General features: G+C 47.2%; 2 protein-coding genes across 2 annotated transcripts in view; one reads left to right on the forward strand and one right to left on the reverse strand.

Annotated features, from left to right (window-relative positions):
• ubn2b (ubinuclein 2b) overlaps positions 1–5,298 on the forward strand; it is a gene marked incomplete in the record, with an annotated part of 27,746 nt that extends 22,448 nt beyond the window's left edge. The window contains 3 exon segments of the mRNA XM_037689440.1: positions 4,194–4,401; positions 4,779–4,847; positions 5,038–5,298. Of these exon segments, the coding sequence (XP_037545368.1) occupies positions 4,194–4,401; positions 4,779–4,847; positions 5,038–5,084 (324 nt within the window).
• Positions 5,299–8,387: 3,089 nt separating this feature from the next.
• On the reverse strand, positions 8,388–9,869 carry trir (telomerase RNA component interacting RNase). Its single transcript, XM_037689441.1, has 3 exons — positions 9,157–9,869; positions 8,761–8,832; positions 8,388–8,690 (listed from the first exon to the last, which is right to left on the reverse strand). The coding sequence occupies exons 1-3, from the start codon at positions 9,436–9,438 to the stop codon at positions 8,580–8,582; spliced, it is 465 nt and encodes a 154-aa protein (XP_037545369.1). The 5' UTR covers positions 9,439–9,869; the 3' UTR covers positions 8,388–8,579.

A 9,869-nucleotide genomic window follows, 5' to 3' on the forward strand; every position in this document is an offset into this window, starting at 1 on the left:
GGGGGGGGGGGGGGGGGGGGGGGGGGGGGGGCATGGGAGTTTGCCCAACCAGTCTACATGTGCTTTGTGGATTTGGAGAAGGCATTCGACCCGCTCCCTCTGGGAACCCTGTGGGGCGTACTCTTGGAGTATGGGGTACCAGGCCCTTTGATACGGGCTGTTAGGTCCCTGTATGACCGGTGTCAGAGCTTGGTCCGCATTGCCGGCAGTGAGTCGGGCTCATTCCCGGTAAGAGTTGGACTCTGCCAAGGTTGCCCTTTGTCACCGATTCTGTTCATAACTTTTATGGACAGAATTTCTAGGCGCAGCCAGGGTGTTGAGGGGATCCGTTTTGGTGACCTTAGGATCGCATTTCTGCTTTTTGTTGATGATGTGGTCCTATTGGCTTCATCAGGTCGTGATCTACAACTTTCACTGGAGCGGTTCGCAGCTGAGTGTGACGCAGCCGGGATGAGGATGAGTTCCTCCAAATCCTAGGCCATGGTCTTGAGCCGGAAAAGTGCCCTTTCCGGGTCGGGGAGGAGGTCCTGCCCTAAGTGGAGGAGTTTAAGTATCTGGGGGTCTTGTTCACAAATGAGGGAAAAATAGAGCTAGAGATCGATAAGCGAATAGGTGCGGCGTCTGCAGTGAAGCGAGCGCTGTACCGGTCTGTCGTTGTGAAGAGAGAGCTGAGTCAGAAGGCAAAGCTCTCAATTTACCAGTTGATCTAAGTTCCTAAACTCATTTATGATCATGAGCTTTGGGTGGTGACCGAAAGAACAAGAACTTGGATACAAGCGGCCGAAATTAGTTTTCTCCACAGGGTGTCTGGGCTCTCCCTTAGAGATAGGGTGAGAAGCTCGGTCATCCAGGAGGGATTCAGAGTAGAGCTTTTGCTTCTCCACGTCGAGAGGAGCCAGTTGAGGTGGCTTGGGCATCTGGTTAGGATGCCTCCTGGACGCCTCTCTGGTGAGGTGTTCCAGACATGTCCCACCAGGAGGAGACCCAGAGGAAGACCCAGGACACGCTGGAAGGACTATGTTTCTTGGTTGGCCTGGGAACGCCTCGGGATTCCCCCAGAGGAGCTGGCCCAAGTAAATGGACTGTACTTGTATAGCGCCTTTCTATCTTATGAAGACACTCAAAGCGCTTTACACTACAATCTGTGTCCTCATTTACCCATTCATACAGCACTCTATTAGAGCCCTATTAGATCTCTACAAAGCTAATTGAACAAATCATTCTAAAGAGACTAATCAGTGCTTTAGATCACATTCATACACCGGTGGGACACACATCGGAGGCAACGATGGGTTCAATGTCTTGCCCAGAGACACTTCAGCATGTGACTGCTGGTGGATTTGAACCCCAACTCTTGCATTGGAGGACGACTGCTCTAACCACTCAGCCACAGCCACCCTCTCCCCAAGTAGCTGGGGAGAGGGAAGTCTGGGCCTCCCTACTTATACCCCTGCGACCCGACCTGGATAAGCAGAAGAAAATGGATGGCTGGATGGATGGATATTCAGTGAAGGTAGGTTCTGTTGACCTCAACCAGTGATGCCATAGAGAGGTAGAAGGAATACTTATCGGACCTTCTCAATCCCACCGGCACATCTTCCATGGAAGAAGCTGAGTCAGAGGACTTTAGGGCTGGTGTGTCCATAACCGTGGCTGAGGTTGCTGAGGCAGTTAAAAAGCTCCACGGCGGCAGGGCTCCGAGGGTGGATGAGATTTGCCCTAATTACCTTAAAGCTCTTGATGTTGTGGGGTTGTCTTGGTTGACACGCCTTTGTAACGTTGTGTGGACATTGGGGGCAGTGCCACTGGATTGGCAGACTAGGGTGATGGTTCCCCTCTTCAAAAAGGGGGACTGGAGGGTGTGCTCCAATTATAGGGACATCACTCTCCTTAGCCTCCCTGGTAAGGTTTATTCAGAGGTACTGGAGAAGTGAGTCCGGTCGTTGGTCGAACCTCAGATCTAGGAGGAACAATGTAGGTTCCTTCTTGGTCGTGGAACACTGGACCAGCTCTTTACCTTTACTAGGATCCTCGAGGGGTCATGGGAGTTTGTCCATCCTGTTTGCATGTGTTTTGTGGAATTGGAGAAGGCTTTCGACCTGTTCCTTGAGGTACACTGTGGTAGGTGCTCCGTGAGTATGGGATTGAGGGCCCGTTGTTACGGGCTGTTCGGTCCCTATACAAGCGGTGCAAGAGTTTGGTTCGCATTGCCGGCAGTAAGTTGGACCCCTTCAGGGTGTTAGTTGGACTTTGCCAGGGCTGCCCGTTGTCACTGATTCTGTTCATAACTTTTATACAGAATTTTTTAGAATCTTTTAGACAGAATTTCTCGGTGCAGCCAGGGGGGCGGAGGGATTCCAGTTCAATGGCCTCAGGATTCCATCTCTGCTCTTTGCAGATGATGTGGTCCTGTTGGCATCACCGTGCCGTGATCTCTAGTTGTCACTGGAGGGTTCTCAGCCAAGTGTGGAGCGGCTAGGATGAGAATCGGCACCTCAAAATCTGAGGCCATGGTCCTCAGTCGGAGAAAGGTGAATTGCTCTCTTTGGGTCGAGAGTGAGGCTCTGCCTTAAGTGGAGGAGTTCCAAGTATCTTGGGGTTTTGTTCACAAGTGAGGGAAAAATGGAGTGTGAGATTGACAGATGGACTGGTGCAGTATCTGCAGTATTCCAGACTCTGTGCCAGTCTGTTCTAGTGAAGAGAGAGCTGAGCTGTAAGGCAAAGCTCTCTGTTTACCAGTCGCTGTACGTTCCTATCCTCACCTATGGTCATGAGCTCTGGGTAGTGACTAAAAGAATGAGATCGTGGATACAGGCAATTGAGTAGCTACTAGCTGGACTCTCCCTTAGATATAGGGTAAGAAGTTCAGTTATCTGGGAGAGACTCGGAGTAGAACTGCTGCTCCTCCACATCGAGAGTATTCAGTTGAGGTGGTTCGGGCATTTGGTAAGGATGCTCCCTGGGCATCTCCTTGGGGAGGTGCTTCGGGCATGTCCGACTGAGAGGATCATGGTGTTCCCATGTATCTCTTTTGGCCTGTTAACACCTTGGAGTCCTCCCAGAAGAGCTGGAAGAGGTGGCTGTGGAAAGAGATGTCTGGACCTCCCTGCTCAAGCTGCTGCCCCATGACCCGACTTCGGAACAAGCATAAGATGATGGATGGATAAAAACAATTATGGACCTATTGTGCCCTCTGTTGTTTTTACACACCTGAGGACCTTGCCAAGACCCTGGCCTGGTTGATCTTGTACATCGCAGCTGGGTTATCATCTAGTGTCATTCTTTTGTCAGCTGCTTGGAGGCCTCAACAGCCATGTATCTTTTGAAATCTTCCTCTTTATAATACGAGTGTTTACAAATCAAGTTACTGGAGGCGTCTGAGTGGCAAAGTTTTATTTTCATGTATTGACTTTATATTTTCTAAAGCGTCATTCACAAGAAACCTCAGTCTTGGACTGAGATGTGCTCTGGCTGCCTCAGTCCATTCAGAAGACATGCTGAGGCGGCGAGGGTAGGAAACGGCGTACGTACTCTGATGTGTCTGTGCTGTTGATTGAAATAGTAACAGGGCCGGTCTGGCTGATGCGTGAAGAAAACAAAACCTTTGGAGCTGCGGCTCAGTAATGTGATGTGACCTGATGACATTAGTTGTGATCACCTGCTCGTGGGATTAAACAACAACAAACAGATTACAGGGAGAATATTGATAGTTAAAAAAAAAATAGATAACCACAAACAGGATCTCTAAAGGGAGTTAATTCTTTATAGTAAATGATACAAGGGAAATGTTCGACACACATCACGCTCTGCTCAGTCCAGCAGAGTTCTGCTCCATGTCTCTCGGTTGGGCTCGGAGCTCACATCTGAGCAGGACGTGGCGGTTTCATCTGTGATTTATGAACGGCAGGAGGAAGCTGTGTGGCCATTTCACAGAGCGGTCTTCTTAAAAACATGCCTTAACTAATGTTTGCATTTAAAAAAAATTCTCCTGAAGCATTGGGTAGCGTCATACTAGAGTCTGTTTTAGACCTCTGTTCTGGGTCGTTCTTCAGGAAATGGTGGAAAGGCAGGTATGGTTTGTCCCTCTGACCATTTGTAAACCCTGTTGTATCGGTTCATGTGGTTCTGAAGCTGAGCAGTCATCATCTCACATTCAGCATCTCGTCCTTTCAACCTTTCTGTCCTCGGCTCAGGTCTCCACAACAGGAAGCAGCAGTCTGCTCAGCTCGGCCTCGTCTCTTCCCCTGGGGTTTGGGATGCTGGGGGGTCTGGTACCTGTATCCCTGCCGTTCCAGTTTCCCTCCATGCTAAACCTGCCTCAGCTGGGGACGGGTGGCTCCAGTCCAGCAACCAGCAGCTCTGCAGCCAGTAGCAACGCGGCATTCTCCACCCTGACACAAAGTGAGTTACACACACGGGCATACGCTTGTGAACCGTTTCAAACTCGTCTCACGAGGAAACGATGTGGAAACAATTTGATGAAAACATCTGAGCTCGGTACACGGACGCTCCTGTTCGTGTGCCGGTCAGTTTGTGTTCGGGTTCTGTTTGGTGTTGTGTGTTAGAATCATTTATTCTGTATTGTTTGTCTGAACACAAGCTAAACGTGATTAATGTGAGACGTTTCATTTTGTTGACTTCATCTCCCAAATCTTCTCTTTTCTCTACATCTGGCACTTATTCATAAAACACCCTTCATCTCTTCACATCCACTCTTTCCTCCTCGTTCTGTTGGCATTGGTTCCTCCCGCCCTCGTCGCCCTGTCCTGTCTCCTCAGATCTGTATAAGAGTCTCCAGTCAGGGTCTCAGGTTGCTCTGCCTCCTCACTTGCAGCTCGCTTTCTCAGGTAAAACCTGCCCCCCTCCTCCTTCGTCTCCCGCTCTCTTTTCTAGCGTCTGCTGTCCTCTGTATCGGGTTGTCTGGTTCTATCATCTGTTGGTGGCAGCATGTCTCCGTGGAGTTAATCCCATCACTTGTGTTGCGTTCAGCTGTTCTTTCTCCAGTGGTTTAAGCTTGTCCTTTTGTCTTCGGTCCAGATGTCGGTCAGAGCCAGGGAGGAGACAACAAGCGGAAGACTCTATGATCCAGCTGGACGTCCACACCAAGGAACGACGTGCAAACCAGTCGGGACGTTGTCTGAACACTTCACTGGAACGGGTTTAATCAGTAGTGGGCTGCACCTCACAGATCAGCTCACCACCTTACCACAGTCAAATACCTTTTTTTAAACTCCTTCGTGTCGATAGAGAAGGCAAATACCATGTTCTAATGTTTACAACAGACCTTAATCACTGTGGACGGGGAGAAGTGAGGAATGGGTTAAGGGGGGTGTGAAACCTGTCTGGCTGGTTGGACTGTGTGCCTTGTTGTACGTCTCCCCCTGCGATGCATGGTCAGTATCTTACCTGGTGCTGTTTTTAATCATTCTGTAATTATCATGGATACCTGTATGAAATGTAAACTGCAAAGTTGACTTGGAGCTTTTTTTAAATATGAGCTGTACATGTTTTCATTGTACTTGAATTCTTGGATAAATCTGTTTTCTGTATAGGACTCAAGCCTACTTTTAATTGAAACCCTTACATGAATAAAATGCAAGTTTTAAAAATTTTATATTTGTGTCACATGCACTGAAATGTGCTGAGGTGCTACTTGTTTCAAACAAAAAGTGTAACTTTTAAATAAAGTCAGGAGGTTTAACAGGTTATATCTTTTTTATACATCTAAAATCATCATCTTGTCAAGAAGCAGCCCAGATGGACCAGTTTAGCTCCTGCAACATAAAAACTGAAGATCTTGACTTTATCAGTTCAAAAGCACAACTGAAAATTCATGAGCAAATATCTTACCTGTTATAGATGGCTCTTAAAACTGCTTCAATTTGGAGAAATTGTTTAATTCTGACTGGAACGATGAGCTAAGATCCATCTGTCAAATTTTAATTAATTATACAAACTTTATTTTAAATGGACTGCACCTTTTGTCTTATCAAGATACTCAAAGTACTTTACACTACAATCTGTGTCCTCATTTACCCATTCATACAGCACCACTATTTCTGTACAAAGACTAATCAGTGCTTCATCACATTCATGCACTGATGGGACACATGGGAGGTAATGAGGGGTTCAGTGTCTTGCCCAGGGACACTTGGGCATGTGACTGCTGGTGGAATTGAACCCCCAACTCTTGCATTGGAAGATGACTGCTGTAATCACTCAGCCACAGCTGCCCAAAACAAACTCCGTTGTAGCTGATGATGTAAAAATGATAGTGGTTTGCTGTACTGGTAGTCCCTCTCTACTATTGCAGACTTGCTCTTTTGCAGTTTTTCAACCAGTCAATTTTAATGTTACGTGACTGGAACGCTATGGGAAAAAAAAAAAATACTTTGGACAGGCGCTGCCATTTTATATTTTCTTTCAAAAAGCCTATATTGTAACGCCGGTCAAAAGAACTACACTACCCAGAAGCCAACAGTGCTTCCAGCTGCTGCTTTCTGCTGAAATGGCGGATTAGTTTTGGAACGCCAAGTCAGAAGTAACGATCTGTATGAAGCTCGCAGAACTGGCAGGCAAGTCACAAATAACCCTGAAGCTCAATTATCCATGTGCACATCAACCTGGACTGGGATTCGTCGCTGCAGGGCAGGTCTGCAGAACCAGAACTGAGCTACTCTGCACAGCTGGTGAGTAAAATTTTGCAGTACAGTACATATGCATAAGTTGTTAAAATTTACACAGGTTTAAGAGGTTAGAACACGTGTGTAGAACAAGTTTATAAAACCTTAAAATCTAAAAAAAAATTCAAGACTTCAGTCATACAATTGGAAAAAATATAACAGTCCCTCGCAACTTAGCAATTAGTTTATGGCAGTTTTCCAACATAAGAGCGGACATGACACACAATTGGCTGATTGATGGATGAGCTGCATGAAATTGTATTAAAATGATTTAGCACCTGTGCAGGCCACACTGCAGGGTAAACCTGCTGCAGCTGCAAAACAAGTGGGCGTGGCCAAGAGCACTTGCAGGCGGCAGAGCTGAGTGGGAACAGGGTTTATGATGCCTTCATATATGCATATATATATATAATAAAATTACTACTTGTACTATTCCTACTTCGCGGTTTTTTACTGATTGCAGGTCTTCAAGAGTACAGACCCCCCCCACGATAAACAAACAACTACTGTAAGTCCTAAAATAAATAATTGCATGTGCAGCCCTAGTTCACTGGAAGTGACAGATGCATGTGTTGTGCACTAGGTTAGCTGCTACCATGCCATACCACTTTATCTATAGTGCTGTACAGTAGAACAATGTTAGTGCTGCCAGTTGACTGAGGTTGGGGGTGGTGGGGCTGAGGGTGAAGCTCATTTCCATAGGCAGGGTGGGGCGCCCTCCTTGGAGAACAGTAGGGAAAGTGATAGTAATTCCCACAAAGGTTGTTTATGAACCTTTACAACCAGCGAGGTACACGTTAGCTATCCTTGCAGCAAGTTCTACTTTCACTTGAACAACAGAGCAGCTCTACTTATCAAGATGTAATATTACCTGGACAACTGCATAAAGAAACACAAAACAGCATGCGCATGAATAAAATAAATCGGACTCGACCAGTGTCAGAAATCTCCCTTGGTCTCGGCTAACGGGGCCAAGATGGGGTAGAAGGCAGACAACTCGGGACCTGAAAGTCCCAGGTTCAATCCCCAGCCATTCCCACATGTCTCTGTGCAGGACACCCAATCCCTAATTGCTCCCCAAGCATTGACATAGGTGCCCACTGCTCCACCTGGGTGTATCCCAGGCGTGATGGTTTAAATGGAAAGAACCAGTTTCACCATTGTATGGGAACATACAATGACGACATAGTACTTTACTACCTACAGACCAGCAATTTACTACCTACAGACTAGCAGTTTACTACCTACAGACTAGCAGTTAGCACATAGATCCAGTGCTGGGTAGAAAAAACATTTCTCCAACCTGAAGAACTGAACCCCACTTCTAAAGATCTGGACTATCCCTTTAATGCAGAATACAAAGCTCCTGAAATCTAGTGTCCAGTAAAAAGGCAAGAGCTGTTTTGGTGCGTTTAAGTACGCCTCATAAAATCAGAAATCTATATTAAACCAGGGTCGTGTGGAAACGAACATCAAAGGAATGTAAAAACTGACATTCCTCTGGAAAAACACTGAAACTACAGCACCTTTAGTTTAAACGTACAGACACAAGGACATTTGTTTTCATACCAGAATTTTAAACAAATCACTTTAAAAAGGAACAATAGTGAAACCATAACCAGGTTTTCTAAACCAGTTAGAATTGGGGATAAATCCACAAAAATCAGACATGACAAATTTAATTGATTGCAATAACTGATGCCAAGTTTCTTAGACATCTTTGACACCGGACACAACAAAAGCAAGGCAAAAACAATAGAAAAGGAAAAGTGTTTCAGTTTAAGCAGTTTGTGAAGGACGGCCTGAACCGGCAGTACAAGAACACGGGCCGTCTCCCCCGGAGCTGCTGGATGGATTTCTCCCAAAAAGCGTTCTCGCCTCCCACGTTCCAGGAGCCTATTTGACCAGAGGTCTGGTTTTGTCGTCGTCGCCACACTGGTGGGCTTTGTACTTTTTCACCTCGGCCATGTACTTTGACCAAGCATCGCTCTTGCCTGGCTCAGCAGCCTGCAGAGAGGACAGGAGGTTACAGTGGGACGCACGAGGCGCACAGAAACACCGACATGTCATCGCTTACTTCCGTCTCCTGTTTCTGCTTCTTGGCAACCATGCCGGTCTTTAGGAACACCCCGCCTCGGCGCTTCCCCACCTGGGTTAGGGGATAGAAGACTGAAACCGTTACAGGGGTCGTTGCAGGTGGACTGCCAATGAAGGAAACTACACCAGGGCAGAGGGGCTACATTTAGTCTCCTGCTGCACCACCAGTCCCCACCAGTGATGCTCCCCATCACTGGTGGGGCGCACTCCTAAGCTTACGTCAGCTACCAGAGGTTGCATTTTATTAAAGCTCATAAAATGACTGCTAGATTACTGGTGATACTTTTTGGGTCAATATTTCACAAAGTTTAAACTGTCTGGTAAAGTATGAGCTGAACTAGTGTTATCTCATCTTTACAACTGCTGAACCCCTTACAAAGGTCGTCACAGGAGGGGCCTTCTTTTCCTCCGAGCTCTGTCCCTGCTCGGTGACTCCGTCTCCACCTGTTCCGTGCTCCTCTTTTCTCCTCTTCTCCTCCTCCATCTTCTTTTTGAACATCTCCATGAAGCTGCCGTCGTTGGCGAACGCGTTGGCCGCGGACACCGAGGCTTGGCGCGCGAGCTGCGCGGGGCTGCTGGACGGGGACGCCGGGCTGTCGCAGCTCGAGTCCCCGCTGCTCGCGTGAGACGATCTGCCGCGCGCTCTCTTCGGGTCCATCGCTCCTGAGTGTTTGCAAACCGGCACAGTCCAACAGCTAAAACGGTTTAGCGATTAGTCCGAGCAAGCAGGCTCTGGACCCAAAATATTCAAAACCAGATGCAAAACATAAGCCTTGGGATTTAAAAATCAGCGAAACGTTCACCAGCTCTGTTCTCCGGAGTTGTCTTGACAAAAGCGATCGCGGGCGCTGGTTTGGTTGCTAATGCTAGCTACCACCGAGTCAGAATTTAAGTTGTTTTTATGGAAGGAAAGGCTCACGTTCAGTCCAAGAATCCCTCGTGAGTCTGACCTAAATCTAAACATGAACAGAAGGCGCGCGGCAAAGTTCAGATATTCGCTTCATTTACAAGGAAGTTAGCAGATTTTAACGTCGCTAACTTTTGTTAGCAATCATCGCCTGTCGGCCATGTTTTACTTCCTTTGGTGAC

Source organism: Nematolebias whitei, chromosome 15 (assembly GCF_014905685.2).
Source record: "Nematolebias whitei isolate Nwh7 chromosome 15, NemWhi1, whole genome shotgun sequence".
NCBI lineage: Eukaryota > Metazoa > Chordata > Actinopteri > Cyprinodontiformes > Rivulidae > Nematolebias > Nematolebias whitei.